At 35.6% G+C, this 22,103-nt stretch overlaps 1 protein-coding gene across 5 annotated transcripts in view; it reads right to left on the bottom strand.

Moving 5' to 3' along the window:
* cbfb (core-binding factor subunit beta) overlaps positions 1–7,217 on the bottom strand; it is a 42,795-nt gene extending 35,578 nt beyond the window's left edge. For 2 of the 5 annotated variants that reach the window (XM_032580570.1, XM_032580571.1), the window contains exons 1-2: positions 6,407–7,214; positions 5,904–5,990 (exon numbers count right to left, since the gene is read on the bottom strand). In XM_032580570.1, the coding sequence (XP_032436461.1) occupies positions 5,904–5,990; positions 6,407–6,484 (165 nt within the window). In that variant the 5' untranslated portion in view covers positions 6,485–7,214. Of the gene's footprint in view, positions 1–5,903; positions 5,991–6,406 lie in introns of all 5 variants that reach the window. The other 3 variants (XM_032580568.1, XM_032580567.1, XM_032580569.1) reach the window with 3 other exon arrangements.
* Between the last annotated feature and the right edge of the window lie 14,886 nt (positions 7,218–22,103).

Here is a 22,103-nt window from a genome sequence, read left to right as displayed (position 1 = left end):
ATGCTTTATGCTGATTTTTTTTCTACTTGGGGGGGAAAATATCCAGTCATATTCTTCATATTAGAATGAGTGAATAGTTCATTTATTTCAGTAACTCCTTAACAAACCGAAACACGTTACAGTGTAACGTGTTTCAAATTTTATATTTCTGATAATTATGAAGATTAAAGCTAATTTACGATTATATTATAACAAACAAATAAAAAAATACTTTTTAATGCAGAAATGTGGGCTTAATGAAAAGTATGTTTAGTATTGAAATACTCTAATATAGCTGGAAATTTTATTTGCATGCAATTTTATCCCATAATTCTTACTTACACCGCTATAAATAAAATCAATTTTGTTTATATTTAAGCTATACCATTTGGAGAGTTATATATTTATGCTGCCAATGAGATACCTGCGGTGGTTTACAATGTAATTATGAACATGTAGTAAACAATTTTCATGTCAACACAACATTTTGTTTACCTTCAACCCAATTTCTGCTCATTTTCTTATTAATCCTTATCCTGGTTTTAAGACATTGTTAAATATTAAAACTTGCTGTATAACTTCTCGTAATATCAATATAAAAAACCACAGTGAATCTTGAGGGGATCTCATTGGGATGGAAAAAGAATCAATAAGTAATTATTATGCTATTTTTGAATTAGCTGATTTACACTGACAATGACTGTATGACTTGGTTTCTCTTTCTAGCTTAGAGTCCCAAAACTCCACCTTACTGCTTTTTGATTTATGTTTGGAAGTAAAATATCTTTTTGTAGGATGTGATATTTGATGTGGTAACTATGAGCAACCATTTTGTTTAGGAAGAAAATTCTGGGAAAATCAGTAAAGCTAAAGAAAAAGCTAAAATAGCTTGTTATAGAGTAACTTTACTTCTACAATCTGTTGTTAATCAGCAACAAAAAGCTGAACATTGTTACAATTATATGTTCTGAATGCTAATGTTTAAGTAACATGTGACTTACTCAATACATAATAAAAATAGGCTTAAAATATTAATAAAAATCACAGTTTTAATTTTATTGATTAAAAAATCTGCTTCTAAATCTGAGCCCTGGCAGATTTGGATAAAACAACATTCATTCAACCACCGAATGAGGAAAAGCATCTTTCAAAAGATGGAAAAAAAATCACTTAAAAAGACTATCAGTTTTGAAAAACGATTTTATTTTATCTAAAGATGGCATGTTTAGCCTTTTCATTAAACCAGAGAAAAATCTTTCTCATTTTCTTTCACATCCAAGTCAGGACTTAACGTCAATATTTCTTCCAATCAGGAAAAAATCTTTTTGGAAAATTAAAAATGACTTTAAGCCTAAATCTGGAGTGGATAATTTTGTAACTTTATGGATCCCATATTTCCAGAATGTTTTCTTTGCTCTTTACTGTTTAACTGCTCCAAATATTTCACTGGGAGAAATTAGCCAGTAAAAAATGCCAGTAAATATGTTACTGCTTATTTACACAGCAGGAGCCGTTGAACTGATGCTATTTTAGATTTTACTATTTGATATTTTTACAATATTTAACAGCAATTGTATGTTTAATCTATGTGTTTCGAATGTTTTCATTTTAAGTTATGAATCATGTTTTCCTTCTGTATTTCTATTCAAGTGTTTTATTAACACTATGTACAGTTTGATTCAAGTTGCTAAATTGCCTCCTTAGCATTCAGAGCCATGCTAACGAGCTAACAGTTTGAGTCAGACGTGGTGAAGTAAAAAACATCTAAAAGTTGATGGAAAGAATTTGCGTTTGAGATGCAGAGCTTTGTTTTGTTTTCTGGACGTTTATTTTTATTGTCATTATTATTGTTGTTGTACATCTTTGAATATAGTGAAGAATATTCCAGAGGAGCAGATCTGTACGTTACTGTTGCTGTTACAGTACCTGAACATTAAGTGGAACATTAGTCATTATGACTCGCCTGCTGCAGTCACAGTTACTTTACCACATTTACTGAACAGCAGCAGTTAGCTGTGTGTTCTGGAGGTTAAAATGTGCTAAAACACAGATGATAATATATGGAATCCACATGTTGAGATTTATATCTGGATTTATAAGCTTAGTGATTTGTTGAGAAGTTGAGTCTCTGTAGGATTTAAAAACTCAAAAAAGGATTAAAAAAAAAAAAACTAAACTAAAAGATTCCAGTAAAAGATATTTTTGGGTGAGGTTTATTAGAACATTTTTGTTTGCATCGTTCTTAATTTGTTTATTTTGTCTTGACTTGTTAACCTTAGAAAACCTCTTTAAAAGATAAATTATAGAGTTGCTTATCTCAACTATATCATTGCAGCTGCTGTCAAATAATGATAATAATAAAATTCACTTCCTAGTAATGTAACAGCATCGAGTTAGTTTATAGGTGACATTGTAAATAATAACTATAATTTGTCACAAAGCTAATACTTTGTGTGTAAATAAATAACATAAATAAATCCTATCTAACCAAAAACTTGATAAAACAAATAACTGACTGAAGAGATGAAACCAACAGTTTAAATCGAATACATTTTTCATCTGGACCAAATATGATAATCAAAAGTTTCAGGCAGAACTGCTAGTTCAATTGGCTCAAAATAAATTTAAAAAATCTATGGTGGCTTTAAAATTTTCATCACATTGTTTTGAAATCAGTAAGTAAAGCCCAGGTTACAACTGTCCAGATAATTTGATCCTTCACAGATTTTTCGTCTGGCCATAATTAATATCGAGAAATGGTCCTCAGCCGTGTTTACTTCATAGATAAATCTGCAGCATGATGTCACAGCTGGAGGTTTATAAATACAGACAAGCAGACGCATCATGTCCCTCTAAAAAATGGTGCAAGGCCCCCGCTCCATCTTAAACGCCCCGCTGACCCGTCCTGCAGCAGGTCGGTGACTCTCCACACACACACTTTGATTTTATTTGATAAACTATGAGATTCTCTCAGTAGGTTAACTTCTAGTAACAAAAATTTCAAACTATCTCAAACTTTAAATCAAAAATGTATCAAATTAATTAAATTTATAGCAGAAAGGCAATGATTAGAATTAGAGGATTATAATTCTTTTATTGTTATTGTACAAGAAAGCACAATTAAATTTTTAAAAAATAGCAATTATAGAGGCAAATAAAAAACACCTAAAAAATGGATATAAGAATGTAGTGAAAAGAAATAGAAACAACCGGGATGTTATATTTAAGATATTGGAAATAGAGATGCACCGATCTGACATTAATATCTGCACATATCTGTAAATTTCTGTGCATCTGTACATTTATAATTTAGTATATTTTTATGTGTGTTTAAAAAAACAAACATTTTAAGTCAAGAATGTTTTTCTTTATAGGTATGGGCTGATACTAAACCTCAGATATTGGTATCGGTATCAGCAGTGAAAAGAGTGGATCTTTAATTAAAAATTTTGCACTTGATATGTATTGATATTGCACTAAAAAATATAGAATTGTTCAGAGTTTGGATGAATTTGCGGTATTTATGGCAGAAACTATTTTTTGAGTTTAGTAAAACTGGTTTAGTAATTAATTTTAGTTATTATCCTGCTGCTTATTCTCCGTCTGATTCAAAAGTGTGACCTTAAAAAGTGATGGATGGCTCTCCTTTAGCTTCTGGCATATGGGAAATATTTCCACTGGTGCGGTACGTTCAGACGGAGCAGAGCATCCATCTCTTCGTATCGGCTTCATGTGAAGCCAGAGAGAACTGTGGTTTTTAAACGGTGGAGGCAGATTCAGCCCAGATGTCTCTCCAGCCACTAAATATTTCTCTGCAACGACACCAGCTATCCGCTGGCTGCAAAGTGAAAATAAAAAACACAACAACAATATTCTGGTGAAGCACTCTCAAACAAAAGAACTAGATTTGTCTCAGATATATGCAACATTTACGAGGTTACATTTTCAAAAATGGTCATATAAAGCAGAGAAAGTGCTTGATAGGGTAAAGCCACATTAGCTTTTAAATAAAAAAAATAAAAGTTTTTGTAGCATCATATTATTTTTACACAAGGTTTTCACATCATGAGGATCTTGCATACATTATTTTCTCAATAAATCACTTAATGATCATTAACATTTTTCCTACTATGAAACAGGTTCTGATGAAGATGAGTTTTTGCTGCAGGTAATCATGTCACTCATCCCAACATCTCAAATATGGCAGCTTAATGATGGCCCAGTTAAAGCCCAACTGGGACCAACATGTTTGTGTGTGATCACACGTGTTTACATGAGCCACTGACTGCATTATTATGATGATGATGATGATGATGATGAGCACAGGAGAAGATGAAGATAAGAAGTTAAAGCTGGAGGGTGTCCCTCCTTCTTCCTGGTTTAAGGTTCTGACAGAAATTTGTTTAAATTCAAATAAAACAAATTATGATGCTTCTTATCAATGCCATTTGAAAAATTTTCTAAATTCAAGCCATTAAAATCATTTAATTTATAATTTAACACATTAGTTTGTGGATGGATGCTCAAAACGCTGCCAGAATAGTTTTGTTAAAATTTTACCAAAGGTGTTGGTTGAGCCAGCTGTCATCCTCCCAGCGCAGGAATGAGTTGTACTATAAATAATATAAGTTTAATAAAAGCTAATAGCCGTCAGACTTGTGGTAGAGAATATTTCAGTGCTGGAGCAAGATCTCAAGTTTGTATCCAGCTTCAACTTAGCAACAGCATAAAACAAACTTTGCCTTCTTTAGCCCTCAGGCGGTCTTTGACGATGAATGGCATCCGTGGTTGCCAGGGAAACAACACGCACTCACCACCTTGTCGGAACATTTTAAGTTTCTCTACAGCTTTTCACAGCAGCAATTCTTATTTTAAGATAAGCAAATTGATCTTCATAATCTGTTGAGGTTAGATAATTTAGTTTGGTGTCTTTTTGTGGTAAAACTGATGTTTTACTAAGAAACACTGATTAAAATCTACACAAAATGAAAACAATCAGTTTTATTCTAACAGGTTATTTTAACGGTGCGTGCTGTGATCTCAGAACCATTTTACAAGAAACTTCCTGATCAAATTTGAACAAAATGCGGCCACAGGTGCAGTCTGAAAAGATTAGTGTTAGGTCAGGTGTTTGGATGGAATAAACAAGAACTAAAGAATTATACACTGTACTGTTTATCCAGAAAAGGTTCAGTTTTGAGGCTGTATTTTGAGGCAATATATTTTCTAAATTAAAATTCAGATTTCATTCCACAGGCAACTGACATCTCCAAATTTTAAACATAAATATGACAGGATTATGGCATGTTTTCAGAAAAGCAAGCAATCCCAGTTCATATTCATTTTTTATACAGCAGAATATGAACGGTTGTCTTTGTAAAAGTTCTGAATTATGTGGAATAACTGTGATGTTGAGTCAAAGCTGGCATGTTTTCCATCAGTTTTCCTCTCTGCTGTTTGGCTCAGGCTTTATCAGAAGTACAACGTTGTACTCTCGTGTCAGAATTCAATTCAAGTATATAAAGACTCCAAACAGATTATGTTCATAAAGGCCATAAATTCATTAGAAAGGTAGGTTACATATAATATTTGAATCTTAAATGTTTGTTTTTAGTGGCTTTAACATAAATAAAGACTTGAAAACATCCCGGTGTATCTATAAAGTGTTTCACTTTGTGATTGAGTTGTTGGAACACATCCACTTTTTAATAATATTGTAACTTATTGACTGCAAGTAAATGAAACCCTGGACTTGATTCGCCCCAGTACTTTGAGTCTAGCACCGCCTCTGAAGGCTCCAAATCCAAACATGCAGAGTTCCTTCCTCTTTGCTGGGTGTCATAAATGGCGCTCAGTAATCAGTACCATCCCGCTCCGTTTTTACTTGATTGCACTGAATTGAATAAATCTAGTTTTGGACTCACGACTTCTGATCGTCCGTCCCTGCAGGCGTTCTGGAAGCGGGCTTGCCTCTCCTCGTGGGGCCGGTCCCTGAAGCCAGTGTATTTAATCTGCACAAGAAACAACACATTAATCCCCAAACACACAAAATTTAACTCACAAATCCTTATTTATGGGGGAAAAATGTACAATTTAATGTAAAACTTTTGATACATCTTGGGTATTGTTTTTGTTATTTTCAGCGAAAATATAAAACAAAAAAGTTAAAGCTGCACAAAAAATAAAACACTGAACCTGAAAACTGAATTAAAAAAAGAACTTATAAGAGTGAAGAAAGGTGAAAAATTAAATCTTTAACTTAGAAATTCTAAATCCAACCACCGTTTGTGAAGCATCTGTGAGTTAATACCTGTCCCTGACTTTAATCAGCATGTGCAGAGATGAAATAAAGGCAGATGAGATGAAGCGGAGCTCTGCCCGCCGCTTTCACAGCCTTTCTTCTCTTTATTTCCGCCGTCTCACTCACCTCACACTCTCTGCTTAACTTGCGGAAAAACTCCTCATTCTCAAACTTGCTCCTCTGGTCCGGGACTACCCGCGGCATCTTCTCCGACCCTACGCGGCCACTCGAGCCTGTTTCCTCCTGATCCCGCACACTTTAAAGTTCCACAGTGCGTTTTTTTTTTTGCCGACCGTCCCGCACTCAACCTCTCTCTCTTTCTCTCACTTCTCTTCCGTGTCTGTTTGTCTGTGTTTTTTTCCCCTCTCTCTTCCTTGTGTGGAGCAATGTGCTCCTTGCTGCTGGCCTCAGTGATTGGGACTGATGGTCTGCCTCAGTTTGGTGCGGCTCCTGCGCGCTCCGGGTCGCCTCTGGCTCCAAATGGCTCACAGAAAGTGACCCGCTGCGGTACATAAAGCTCACTTTGGCCTTGAGGCTCCCCCTCCACCTCCTCCTCCCTCCTTTCCTCTTGTCTCTCGACGAGCGCCTGATCTTGAGCCACAAACGAGCGCTCTCAGGTCTACCTGCAGCTTTCCGGGTGATTCTCTTCTCGTTTGGATTCGTGCGTAAAAATGGTTTTTACGCACACGTAAACGACTAATTAAGGATTAATGGTCAACCTCAATTAAAGTAATACATTTTACGCCTAAAAGATGTTTTAGGTTATCATGGAAGAGGAAAACTAAAGTTAAACATTTATTCGTCATGTATCATAGCAGCAATTGTTTAAAATACTTTATCGAAGATAAATAAATAAAATGAATAATTTATGTTGCACATCCCGAAGGCAACAAGAACAAAAGCATTTCTTCTTTGTTATCAGCTTCAGCCACAAAGTTCCTCTGCCTGTTTCCTTTGTGACACCTTCTCCGCAGCTGTCAGTGTTGAAAATTACGACACTTTTGCCGGAGCTTGAAGGCGTCAACAGTCTACTTCCTGGCTCCGCCGAGTCGCTCTTGTGACTGTACACCCAAAATACCGCCCCCACCCACCTCCACCCCTCGTCATTCACAATACTATCACAACCACACGCTGCAGCCACTGCGCATGCGCGCTTCCGACCAGACCGCAGGAACTTTATGGGAACCGTATGTGTGAAGTGAAACAGAGAGGAGGAAGCAGACGGACTGAGTTTGAATTTTAAAAATCCCGTAATAATCCTAAAATCTTCCGGAAAATACACCAAATGTCTTTTTTATGTCGTGTTGTAGTTGTGGGTCATAAGTGAGTTTCCAAACTTTGTGATTACAAGCTGAGATGTAATCACAAAGATCCAGATTTCCTGCTAATAAATCAGGATTACACACTCAAAATGCACTTTTTAGAGCATCGTTACGTTTGGAACTATTGAATTGACTTTTCTCTGAAAATTGAAAGAAAATTCATAACAGCAGACAACCAAAAAGCACTTGCAGCACGACTGAATCGTAAAGATTCACAGTGAATCTCTGGGGTTTTGTTTTTGTTCAAAGTAAAAAGTGTACTTTATCCAAGATTACTATTCCTTTAGACAAATGAGGATAACCCAGATGATTATGTAATTCCTTTGAAATCTTCTGATTATTTCCAAGCCTTGAAGGTAAACAGAGGCACACCTGTGGATGAATTGTAAGGGAACAACTCAAATAGATGCAACATCATGGAAAAGACCTGAGTGTCATCATCCACAAGGAAATGAGTTCTGTACTTAGACGGGCTGGAAGGAAGCAAAAAGCCATCACTCAATGAGTAATCTAAGAACACAAATTAAAAGTTGCACAGTAGAAATAAATGCTTTAATTTTTTGAGACATGACCAAGGCTCCACCTGGAAGAAAACTGGATGCATGCAGGCCAGATATGGAGGCTGCATCATCACGTTGCCACGTCAAGGAGTCCATGTAGATCTGTTGTTTGCTTTCCTCCAGTATCTTCAGCTTCTCTTTTGAGTGACTGGTCTTAATCTACTTATCCATTATTATTTTTTAACACAATCCTTTTGTAAGCTAACTGTACCGGCGCACTTTGAGCTCACGCCCCATTGCAGACCTTTAGGGGGCGCCCGCGGACCAACAGTGGTCTGTGAACCACAGTTTGAGAAAGACTTGAGATTATACAAAAAATCTAGAAGCACAGTTACTGGAAATAGGGTGAAATATAAAATCTGCAAAAAAAAAAAATAATAAAGCAAATTATAAAACTCTAATTTTGAACAATTTCATAAATTATTTTTGAAATTCCATTAGCAGATTTACTTTCAGGAGAAGCAAGCTGACACAGTGGCTGAGGGATAATGTGGAAGTAGTTCTGGACAAAATGGACTAATGGGTTCAGAAAGCATATTTTTATCTTGCATTAAAAACTCTAAACAGAAGACTTCAACTTCCAGCTGTGGTTAATTTCCAGATCCATTCATGACTTTTTAAAATTGCTTTAAAAGTTTTAAATAATCTGGTCATGTTATTCAAATCGTATCAACTTTACATAACAGTAAGATGTAGCAAAGTTCCAAACTGGGGCTCAAAGGGGATCCAGATGCTGCAGTTTCTGTCGAACAAACTCAACATTTTTACACCATAAAATGCTGATTTGGGTAAAATATGATCAATATTTAAGCCTAAACATTCCTGCATGCATGTTATATTTGACTGTATTTTCCAGTCTGCTGATGTGCTGACAGTAACACCAGTGAGGGATGATTGTTTGATCCTGTAAGCAGACAGATAAAAACATGTTTCCATCACTCAGAGTAAAAGTGACTGTGAGACTCCCAGACATTTTTTTGTTTCTTAATCTCTCTCAGAAATCTTTATTAAACCATGAACATGAGCCAGCAGGCTTTCAAAGTGTGTGTTAACATTCTGGTGCTGCGTTTCTTTGTCGTGACATGTTGTGTTGTTTGTTTTGAAGGTGTTTGTCGGGCTGTCTGCCTCTGTGTGTGCTGGGAGATCAGAGAAACGTGCGTTCGGATCAAAGAGGAGAACTTCTGATGAAGCTCTAACTGCGTGGAGGTTTGAGAGTTTGAGGGTTTCTTCTAATTTTAACTGTGGCAGAATTAGCGGGGCTCTAAAACTTTTGGCCTAGTTGCGGTGCTTCTGTGCTGAATGTTTTAGTGATGACTTTTCACGCTCAGAAACGAGGCCCCAGGCAACAGCATATGCTCTCAAACCTTTTTATGGAAAGAAACGCTCCTTTTATGACGCCCGTGTCATTGATTTCTGCCAAAAGCTCAACCATTCAGATAGCCTGGAGAATACTCCCTCCCTCACACAGAACTCGCTTTTTTACTGCCATATGTGTGCATGGGTGTGTGTGTGTGTGTGTGTGTTCTGGTTGGAGAGTCGGTGGTGATTAAAAACGGTAGCTGATGTTGTAAAAGGTTTCATTAATTAATCAGAAAGTCTGTGGTTGCCATGGAAAAAAGTTCTGACAGTTGAATCATTACAGGACAGTGGACTCGGCCTGGAAAGTTTTCTCCTTCATGTTCTGTGTTTAGTTGAGCAAAGCGTAACTCACTTCACATTGATTTATATGTCAGGCTGCTTTGAGACTTCTGTACTTTGTTTCATTTTAATTTAGTAAGCCACAAAATACAACAAATACACTATAAAACTATATTAGTTTTATTGAACTGCATACATTTCAACTATTTATAAAACAGTCAAATTAAATTAAACTTATAATGCTGAATGGCAAAAATACTTACATACTTTTCATTAAGCTCACATTTCTTTTTTTGAAAATAATGTCATTGGTCTGATGTAACATTCTAATTTTAAACTTCATATTTTCATTATCTGAAAGCGGAAATTCATGATAATTGACAGAAATAAAATCTGTGTGTGTAATGAATTTATTAAATATGTTTCACTTAGTGATAAAGTTTGTAAAATAAATGCACTTTTCAATAATATCATAATGTATTGAATTGGACTGTTGTGCCATGACTAAAATTTAATCTGATTAACTATAGAAAAGTGAGACTTTTAGCTTCTTCCATTCACTTTTTGCTATTTTTTTTCTACATAGCATTAAGCAGGCTAATCTGGTACTACAGTGTAAAACGTTGCCATGTTTTTCTGTTTAGGTTGGACAATGTTCTGATTTATTGCATAAAAATCTCTTCAAACCCTAAAACATGTCTCATCTAGTGCTCATACTGTTATATAAATCATTTAAATGTTTATAATTCAAAACAGATCTGAATCTAATTTTAGTTACAAAGAATGTCATATTTGTCTCATACTGATTCCAATTTGTATTAAAACAAGTGTTGAAACATCCTTTATTTTCATGTCTTAAAATTAATTTGCTAACTGAGGATCTCAATTTTGATGGTCTGTTAACTTTTTCTGTTCTTCTAAATTTACTGTAACCAAATAGTGAATGCCTCGTCAGCAGAGGCGGAGCGTCAGAGTTGATTTCAGTGAAATGACATTAATAAAGAATGACTTCACGGTAAGAGTGTCGGATCATCGTCTCCTCTGAGTGAAACATTCAGACTCCTCGACTATCTGTGACGAAGATCCAGCTTTAAGCTCCAGTTGGTTTAGAGAAAATGTATTTTTGACTTAGTTTTAGCACGTTTCTTTGCTATAGAGCACAAAATTCCAATCAAGATTCACTGTAATTGAAGAATTGCCCTAAAATTGTTTCCTGGTAACAATGAAAGATTTAGATTTATATAGGAATAATAATAATAGCTTAATCAAAATATCCTGGGTTGATTTTTTTATGTCAATGAACAAAGACAAAGACTCGATGTAATCTACTGGGTATTGAAAACTCTTTTCAACCATTTTGAATAAGAAACTGAACTTGACTGCACTGTTTGATAAGTAGGGTTGATTGCAATGTATGTAAGATTTAATGGAACTGACTTTTTTAAAGTGCATCGAGATTATGTCTTGTGAATTAGGGCTATTAAGAAGGTGAATTGAATTAAATTGAATCTGATGTAATAAACCAATTAACTTAATATATAATCTATATAATCTTCAAACCTTTAGCCAACTGCATTAAATCTGAGAATCTGGAGTCTATAAGTAAATAAAACTCACTGTGATTTTCTATTGTTCAAAAAATCTTTTCATTGGTTGTCTGTTCTTACCTTGCATGGTTAGAACAGACTAACTGATGTATATTTTAAGGATTGGTAAAATATTGGTACCAAATCAATTTCTGTTTTTAAAGATGACTTATTATATTTCCTAGAACAGGTTAGGATAGGTCTATATGCAAAACATGTTCAGTACATTTTTGCACAAAATCACTTTAACATGATGAGATTTTAATCTGCTCAGTTCTGCCTATTTTGACTGAGTTGTATTGGGGTCTCAAATGTGCAATTATACAGCCGTACGTCTTTGAAAAGCAGAAGTAGGGCCTCCTACACAACTAACAAGAATGCAGGAAGTGGTATCTGGATGGTAAGTCAACAACAAAACACTTGTGTTTTCCAGCAGCCATTGCACAGCGCATATAGTGGTAAGACTAGTTGTCTAAATGTGCTGGAACTCTGCCTGGGTTGCTAGGTAATGGGCAGGGCTTCGCTGCTGGGGTTGCTAGGTAACAGAAAATGCGACACCAAAAAACATTAATTTTCTGCCAAAAATCAGCTGGGTGTTTTTTTTTCTTTTTTAAATGCTTGGCCTGTTTTTAGAAGCAGCAGAAACCCAAATAGAAGTGCAAAACGTGCAAAATGTAAATTTTGCATAATGTGTCCCCTTTAAGTTTATAACATTTATAGGATTAGTTGCTTGGTATATTTTCTGTTTGTCTTGTTGCACTAAATCAGATCATATCTGCCCTATAGTCAGTAACTGTTGTTGCATCAAATCATTTTGTATAGCTGTTTTTTTTTTAATCTAAAATAAAAAACAGAAGGGCAAAAGCTCGCTTGGTCTTGATTTTCAGTATGAATACAGACCGTGAAAGCGGGGCCTCACGATCCTTCTGACTTTTTGGGTTTTAAGCAGGAGGTGTCAGAAAAGTTACCACAGGGATAACTGGCTCGTGGCGGCAAAGCGTTCATAGCGACGTCAGTTTTTGATCCTTTGATGTCGGCTCTTCCTATCATTGTCAAGCAGAATTCACCAAGCGTTGGATTGTTCACCCACTAATAGGGAACGTGAGCTAACATGAGACAGGTTAGTTTTACCCTGCTTATATTGTGTTGTTGCAATAGTAATCCTGCTCAGGTTTGTTTTTTGGGATGAACAAACCTGAGAACATGCCAGCTCCATAAAGAAAGTCTCAGACTGAGATTTGACCCTAACTGCCCCATCAGCCTGATTCAGACCATTAGTTATAACTGAATAAATTAAATGTATCCATGAAACCTAATGTTTAGGTCGAAACAAAATAACAATGTCTGAAATCCTCCACATCACCTGGTTTTGTTTCTTTTCTTGTTTCTCATTGTTATTCAAGCATCCTAACAGAACAAAAATCTTCTTTGTTCACTGAGTGAGAAGATGCTGCTGCAGCCTAATAAATATTTAAAATGCAGCAATAAGGCAGAAGCGGAGAGAAGCTTGTGATGCCACAGCAACACAAAGCTGACTCCAGCGTTTGCCATCTGCTTGATGTTTGAGAAGAACAAAGTTCCTCCTCATCCGACCTGCTGCTGGATGGCGTCGCCTCCATTTTAACAAAGTTCTGTCACAGAAATGAGCCGTTTGCAACTTTCTGAACTGTCAGCTTCTCTATAAAAGACAGAGTCTGGAAACTGAACCAGAAAAGTAGCAAATGCATTCTGTTTGAGTTTTTTGTTCTCATCTCCATGTGATTCATTTTATTTAGGGTGGGACTCTGATGATCCCATCATGAAGCCAGCTGCTTCTTTTAATGAAATGACCTGCACACTTTGTTCACTGAGACGCTGCTCTGACTGTCTGCTTACATCAGTGACTGAGAATCAGCCTGAACATCCCATCATGGTCACTGCGACCCTCTTCACACAGACACACATCTACACACACTGATGTACAGTATGGAGGCGTGCAGATGCTTCAGCGTGCATGTGTGTGTGTTTATTCCTGGTCAGACGACGGGATCCCGTGGCTGAAAGACAAATTTGGAACGGCGCAGGGTCCAGTATAGAGTTATAGAGTTACGGTCAGCCAGTCTGTCTGTCTGACTGGCTGTTTGTCTGTCTGCAGAGGAGACGTCTGCAGGACCTGCAGAGGACTCCTCCTCAGCAGAAAATAACAAACATGGTGCCACAAGTAGCTGAGATGATAAGCAGGTTTATCTGTCTTCGCTCTGGAGTGTAGGCGATGATTTTCACTCTTATTTAGAAGAGGCATAAATTATGTATAAAGAAATTAAAGAACGATTTGTTTTGGTGCCCTCTACTGGAACAACGCAGAACATGCTGGTTTTCAATCTTCCTTGAAATGGATCCACAGAAACAGACTCAAACTTTCCTTTTTACAAGACTTTCTGTTCTTTTGTGCTTTTATGGACTTTACCTGTTTTATCAATAAAAAAAAATCTTTGACTTGCACTGCAGCACTTTAATTTCATCCCAAATCAAATGCTGCAAAATAAATAAGTGCTCAAATTTAAAGTGATTTTTTTTTAAATCAATCACTTTATTCTTAACATTTTTCATAGAAATTGTTTTCATAGAAAATAGTTAGCTCATTTATTTATTTTTTATAAATGTTGTTTTTATAGTTATGTTGTATTTAACAATATTTAACATTTTGGATGGAGTAGTTTGTGAACAAATAAGGAACATCCCAATGGAGATCAAAAAAGTCTGTTTTATTCTATTTCCCATTTTGATTTAATCCATGACAAAAATCATTCAAATTAACAAATTTTACATTATAGTTCATGTTCTATTTTATTGAATAAAAGTTTTGGGAGTGATGTTAGACTGTACTGTATCAGTAGTTTATATTGATTTAAAATATTTTTGCAGAGTGATCAGACGTATATTATTAATTGCAACAATTTTAATATTTACTTATTTCACAAATAATCATTACTGTAGATTTGACCAACATGAACAGCTCACTTCCTTGGAGTACATCCAAAAAATATTGTTTGTTTTGTGATGGTCTTTCACACTTAATGATTTATCTTATTTGGTTATTTTTAAATAATATGGACTACCTTTAGTCTGTAAATAAAGACTAAATATGTCAGCAGTAAATGATAAAGTAGTAAAAGAAACTTGCAGAAATCGCAGATCAGCAGATTAATTCCTGCTGAAGATGCAGGTGGGCTGAAATTATTGTTTTTGTGCGTTAACAGTTATCTTCAAGGAAAAGCATCAAGACATTTTCCATTTTCCATTTTCCATACGTCGGGCTGTCCATCCAGACAGCCCGACGTACAGGAAACTGCAGCCAAAGGACGGTTTTCTGGAGGTTCAGCTGCAGAGAAAGTGCTTCAGGAAAGAGACATTTTAGGAAGGAAGACCAAAAAAGAAGCCACTTTTGTCTAAGAAAACCAATAAAGAAGAAGATCAAACCCCTGAAATGTTGGACCTGTGGCCCAAAAAGCAAGTGGAGAAACTGAAGACAACAAACTGGGATTAACTGCAAACAACAGGGAGAGAAGAACTGATCTGGGAATACTACTACATATTAATGAGAAATCTGAATTTGATGATTAAATCTTTCAAAAAGAATAGAAACACGCAAAAAAGTGTTAAGGTTTTATTGCATGTTTAACATAATAACTGAAAACAGAGTAATAAAAAAAAGTTACTAAACATTTTGAATTTGAAGCAAAATCATTGGAGTCAATTAGTAATAAGCTGTTGGTATTATTGGTTTCATAATTTGTGTTTCAGTTGCAATAATCTTTTGCTGTGATGTTTCTGCATGAAGAGATGAATGTTAGAGCCCCAGAATACTAACGGTAACATGACGCTAAATTCAGTAACACACCAGAACACAGCAACAGAAGGAGCTGATGGATGTTATTGTTTTCTGAAACACCATGACTGTCTTTTTAGTGGCGCTTCCAACAGATTTCTGAGGAGATCTCAGGCCTGATCTCCACGATCAGGATGGATCAAAGTGTTCTCCAGGGTCATTTACGAAGAAAAGAGGCAAATTAAACACACATTTTCATCACTAAATATTTCTTATGTCAAGTATTTGATCTTGCCACCAGGTTTTTTTTTCTTTCTATCTATCTATCTATCTATCTATCTATCTATCTATCTATCTATCTATCTATCTATCTATCTATCTATCTATCTATCTATCTATCTATCTATCTATCTATCTATCTATCTATCTATCTATCTATCTATCTATCTATCTATCTATCTATCTATCTATCTATCTATCTATCTATCTATCTATCTATCTATCTATCTAGGGTGTGGTGGTGCAGTGACTCCATCCCACCACTAGGTGGCTCACCCGTTCCACTTCAAATAGGGAAAATAAGAGGAACTTTCCAGCATTTCACCCAAAGAGAAGATCTTCAGGGGACTGCTGTCTCTGTAACACCTAATAAAGATATACTGTCACTGTAGGAAATACGTACAGCTAAAGTCTCGAATGTTTCTTATGTTGTGTAATGTTCTCACCCACAGAAACCTCCAGGGATTGAGCAAAACTGAGCGTCTGAACTTCCTCTTCTGATATCCTGACGTTTGCAAATGGTGCCCGTAAACTTTAAGCAGAAAGAGTTTGTCTCTTTAAAATAAGAAGCATTGCTACATCTAATTGTCTATTTATTGCCATAAAATGTTACTCATTTTCATGTCTTCAATGAACTTTATGTCACATCATATGTTTTCAACTTTGGTCATCCTATTACTTCCTATTATAATACAAAATGCTTTATTATGTACCACATATATTTGTTTGGAATTGAACAAAAGCTTAGCTTCATCCATGGAGGTTCTGTGTGTGAAACTGGAAACAAATCAATATTTTCATAGCAAAGCAGCATTTTAAAAATCATATCTTTCTTTTCTTTAGTGAAGCACACATTACAAATCAACGAGATGCTGTAAATATAAAAAGCTTACTAGGAAAGCTTTTCTTGTTTTTAAGTCAAACACTGAGTTATTGAAAAGACTGTTGGACTTAGCAGTTATTGTATTCATTTAAATGTCTTCTTATACAAAAGCCAGTTAATTGAAAGGGTTTAGTTTTGCCAAAGATTTTCTTAGAATACTCATGAATGCAAAATGTACACTCATAGGAGTATTTCTGTGTGTAACTGTGTTTTTTCCAAGCAGTTGCTATAACAGGGTAGTCAATGTGTGTAGCTTAGATTCCAGTAAGTAAGCCAAACATTTAACCCATTTTTCAGATCTGAAAACAAACCACATGAGCTGAAGTGTTGCTGAGCTGGTGGGGATCATGTGTGCAGGCACATAGAGGGTCAGATGGGCAGTCAGGTGATGTACACAAGGTAGAGGCTGGCTGAGAACAACTTCTAGGGCGGAATATAAATTCAACAAGCTCGCATAAAACCACAGGCTGAAGCTGAGAGTGATGGTGGAGGAGGAGTTTGTGTGTTGAACCGTGGAGGCAGACAGATGCTCAGTGATAGATGATGACATCCAGGTGCTCACACTCAGTGAAAGAAGGAGGGAGAGATTATGATTAGTATAATGCTGGTGTCATAGCACCGTCTGGACATCTGTGCTTGCACAATAACCTCATCAGAAGTTTGAATCATTGTTTTCTTCACAGACATTTTAATTTCATTGTGTCAGGGCTGCATCCTAATGTCTGCACTGCTGCATATGCAAAGAAAGTTATTTATTATGAATCTGACAAGATCCTGCTGGTTTCTGGCTCCGGTCTAAAGGTCAAACCTGAGGAGAAAAACATGTAGTTCTGATTTAGTTCAGGAAAATGCGACTTTGTGTTCTGAAAGGTTGAACCTTAAATAATCTGATAAATACAACACTTATAAGGCTAAAAAATGTATGGCAATAGCAACTTTATTCACTAATAACTGATATTCACAACAATTGGTTTTTGCATTGGCCGACAGGTGCAACTGTTCAGGAAAGGTCAAAACGAGCTACAAACACTTAATTGATGCAAACACTAAACACACAAAAAAACAAATGCAGCAGAAAAATGCTGCAAACCAAAAAAAAATGCTGTGATCACATGCAAAATGCTGCAACCAAAGGAAATAGAAAATGGAAAACAGGCACACATTGCAAAAATAACAGCAAATACAAAGAGCTGAAAACTTGTTCCACAAAATGGAAGAGCTCCAGACCACTAGGGGGAGTCTGGAGCATGTGATATTATGCTGCCAGATATGCTGCTGTTCTAATATTGCAAAAGATCGCATATTTGAAAAATATGTCAAGTCTTCCTTAAGCTTTCTACTGAAAATCTTATCAAATCATGATATCACATCTTTACTTAGTGTCTGGTCCCATACGATTTCGTAGCCGACTCCCCCTACTGGTCTGGAGGACTTCTGTGACGCGAGTTTACATTGTTTCATACCTGCTGTTGTTTTTGATATTTGTGACAGACTTTCAGTTTTCCTTCTATTTCCTGGGGTTGAAGGATTTTTTTCATCTGTGATAGTAGCAGATTTTGTTCGCAACATTTTTCAATTACTTTTGTTTTTGATGTGTTTGGATGTTTTAGTTTGCATCACTCATGTCAAGTCATTTCATTTCAACATTTTCTGCACATTTGTACCTGTCATCCAATGTAATTTCTCATCATTGACATTTGATTCAGCTGAAAAGGAGTTTGTGCTTCAACTCTACTTTCATTTGCTTAGTAATTAAATTGCTTAAAATCTTTGGCAACAATCAAATAGCATGTTTTTTCTGTAATGACAACATATGATAAGGTCTGAAAAAGAGATTTTGACTCCTGGAAAAATGACACCAAAATCAAGGCTGTTTAGGTCCTGAAAGAAAAAATGTTTTAACTTTGAAAGCATATAAAACAATATCTGCAGAAGCTGTACTCACATTTTCCAGACACCAATTAAAAGTTGGGTGCTATAAATTTCAGTCAGAGTTGCTGCTTCTTAAATCCAGACTGTGTCGCAGGTCTTTCAGTAGATTAACACTGGCAGCGGGTCGGGCTCATTAAATCAGCAGTCCTCTGACTAAACATCTTAAGGTGAATAATGATTATTTATTCTGCTTGATCTTGGTGAGCACCCTCCACCTTTGAAACTTCTTTCTACTTCTTCCTTTTCTCACAAATCTCTTTAAACTTTCAGTCAAATCCACATAAGATTGCTGCTGGAACTCAAACTATAACTTCTGAAGCAGCTTCTTGTCGCTGATGTGTTCCTTAGTGATGTGTTATTTTGGATTTGAGAGAAATAAAAACAACACAAAGCTTACTTGCTTCAGAGACTATAGTGACTTTAAAAAAATATATATTAAAAGGCTTATTTCCTCAGTTTCACCAAATTGTCATTTTTTTATTGTGAGCAGATGGGCAGTTATGCTCATTTTCATTTTGTATATCTGAAATATGTTTTAAAAAAATAATTCAGCCAATGATCATGCTTAGGAGAGAGACAGAGGGTTAAACGCTGAAAGAAAGGTAGAATGAATAGTTTATATAATCCTAACCTCAGGTTAGGGTTAGGGTCAGGGTCCCTAACCCTAACCCTATCCTTGGATTTAAAAGCCCTCTGCAGGAAGCCAAATCGGCCTGTAAATTAACACAGTGATAAATGACAACTTGTGACAAAAACTGCAACAAAAAATTATATAAAGCAGCCTCGCAGGATTCATGAAAACTCAATTTAACCAACATTGTTACACTAAAGTGTACAACCCACCACACTCAAACAATAAACCGGTAAGCAGACATCAGACAGTTCATATCAGGTGGCCAACTGCAGCGGTTGTGTAAAACATCAACAACATTGGACAGAAGCAGCTAAAAGTCTCACTTTACTACACATAATTAGAGCGCAAGACTCTACTGTGATGCAGCTGCCAAAACATTACTTATAAAATACCTTTATTTACACCACTCAGTCAAACTCTATACATCCCTTCACGTTTGGCCTTAGTTAGCATCAACGTGAAGTAAAAACGTTACTTCAACTTTACTTTCAGCATACTTTGCACTCTGAGGTTCAAGACAACTCAAACATAAAAGAAAGAGCCTTTTTGTTCTTGAGACCCACAGTGCCAACTGCTAAAGATTATTTTAAGTTTTTTTCTGGTTCTAAAATATATTTCCTCCAGGTAATTGATGCAGAAGCAGAACATTGTGATAGTTTCTTGCTAACTCATTAAAGCTGCTATATGTAATTTTTATAAAAATCTTTTTTCTACATGTTTGTTGAAACTATCACTATGTCATGACAGTATGCCAACTAGCACTGTCAATCACCTCTCTGTGTAGTGCTGCTCATACCTCCTCTCTCTGCCTCGTTTCTCTCTGTTAAGATGCAGTTAACACAGCCTGTCATAAATGCTAAGGCTAGCATTAGTTAGCATAGCCACCGATGTCGGCCGATAAACGGTTTTCCTGCAACGGTAAGTTGTTTCTCTGCATATTTTAGCATATTTAGCAGCGAATATATAAGATTGATTGACAGCATTAAGCCCTTCCTCCTGACTCTGATTGGTTGTTTTTGGTGTTTTCTTCAGACACCAATAGTACCTCAGAGAGGAGGTAGAGCAGGATGATCTTTTCACAGATTATCTGTCTCATAACATGCTGTCATGACATGGTGATAGCTTTAACTTTAAATGTCTTCTTTTTTTTTTTTACAATAGTTACATACTGCAGCTTTAAAATCAAAAGGGAATAAAAATCCTTAAATCCATGTTTGGCCTTTTTTAATAACTTTGAAAATATTTGAAACTGACTTTTCAGAGATCAATGAAAACTTGTGTGTTATGGATCTTTATTTATACTATTATTATATTTACCTTGTATCCAGAATATCATGTTTCTGAAATCTAGCACTAGTAGTAAAGTTTATATCTTTGAATCGAAGCGACTTTAAACAGATGCAGCTTTCTTTTTGCTGCTCGTCAGCTTTTTTCCCATGAAATGCACTGAGTCGGGTCTGTTACTTAATGATGCAGTGCTACAGTAAGGGAATTCGTCCTCTGAGAACCATAAGGACCAGAACGCTCCAGCTGAATTAAAATGTGAGTGTGAGGCCTGTCGGCCAGATTTATGACAACACAAAGCAAACATTCAGCACAACAACAAAGTAACAGGATACTGATGGGTTTTAGTTTGAAGTTTGTGGCTCCACACCAGCATAATGAATATAAGAGGGAGAAATGGCTGGAGTGTCTGTACTGTAATTTATATCGCTGTATGTTAACAACCTCCCAATGCAACACCTTTTCCTAAGGCAAACTGACTGCTTTAATCCAGACTACTTATCTGAAACCTTTACTGCTTATATTTACTTATAGGAAGGAACAAATGAGACTGCACAAAAGACGTGTAAAAACTCTGTTTTCAGCTTTGTATGTGCAAAAATACAGTTTTTGCATACAAGGCACACATTCACACCATAGATAATATCTCAGACCTCTCAATCAGACAAGAATAAAACCAAACAAAATTAAATATTCCATATATTAAGAAGTCAAGAAATGTTATTTTTCTTTTAAAAAGAACAGGATTTTTATGACAAACATTTGAAAGTGCTCTTGAAAGTGTTGATTTCATAAGAGATTTAACATAAAAACAATTGAAAGAACCACTGGTTTTTGTTGGTGAAAATGTTTAAACCTATTTTTCCTCAACACATCTCTATTTTAAATTATTATCATAGGTAAAAATAGAAATATCCCTTATTATGGCAGAGTGAATAAATTCTGGAGCAACAGCAGCAAAGTGACAGGCAATCAAAGCAAAGAGATTCACAAAAAGATAAGATTATAAAACCTATAAAAACAGAATAAAGAACAACCTATTGTAAAGTAAGGCAAATTTTCAACATGAATAACATGAGTTATTAAAATAGTGTAAACTTGTCCAGTTCCTCAGTTAAACATGGATAACTCAACATCTATAATAACAACATGATACATTTTGATCTTCTTTTTCTTTGTATTGTCAGAAATAATCATAAAAGTTTTTCAGATAACCAGGGAAAGTTTGACACTATTAAATCCTCACAAAGCACACTGAATTAAATCCGACAGAGTTTTTTCCTTTTAAGTCCTGCCTGTCTTCATTGATTATAATGACTTTGAGGCTGACCATGAACATATTACTTTGTAGTATCTGTGATTAAATATCAGCAGAGAGAGAGAACAAATTATCATGTAGATGTCAGTGGGGATTTTTTTTTTGGGTTAAATCAACACCGTAAAGTGTTTATATATATATTTATATAAAAAAAGTTTCTTTTTTAAAAAAGAGATAAAGTCGAGATAAATTCCTAGATCAAATTCTAAAAAATGTTTAGCAGCATAAATTTTGCTCAAATAGCAGCATTTCTGTTACCTCATTGCTTCTGTGTTGTTTTCAGTTCATTTTAAAAAAAATGAATCTTCAGACTTTAGACTTTAGTAACCCTGAGCTAAGATTTAGTTTTCTTTATTCCCAGATGTGTTTATGGACTGACTGCTCATAATGCTAGCCCACTGGCTACCTTCATACTGCAGGTCTTAACGCTCAATTCAGATTTTTTTAAAAACTTGTATTTAATTTTATTGTTCACACTTCCAAATATATGTGACTTGTATGTGAGTTCCCGAACTGCCTGCCCTAAAAGTCTCCGAAGGCACAATAACGTCACACACAGCTGGCCTGCTCAGTGTTTTA

Source organism: Xiphophorus hellerii, chromosome 2, assembly GCF_003331165.1.
Source record: "Xiphophorus hellerii strain 12219 chromosome 2, Xiphophorus_hellerii-4.1, whole genome shotgun sequence".
Classification (NCBI taxonomy): domain Eukaryota; kingdom Metazoa; phylum Chordata; class Actinopteri; order Cyprinodontiformes; family Poeciliidae; genus Xiphophorus; species Xiphophorus hellerii.
The sequence above is the reverse complement of the archived record's forward strand: the minus strand, read 5'-3'. Positions and strand labels throughout refer to the sequence as shown.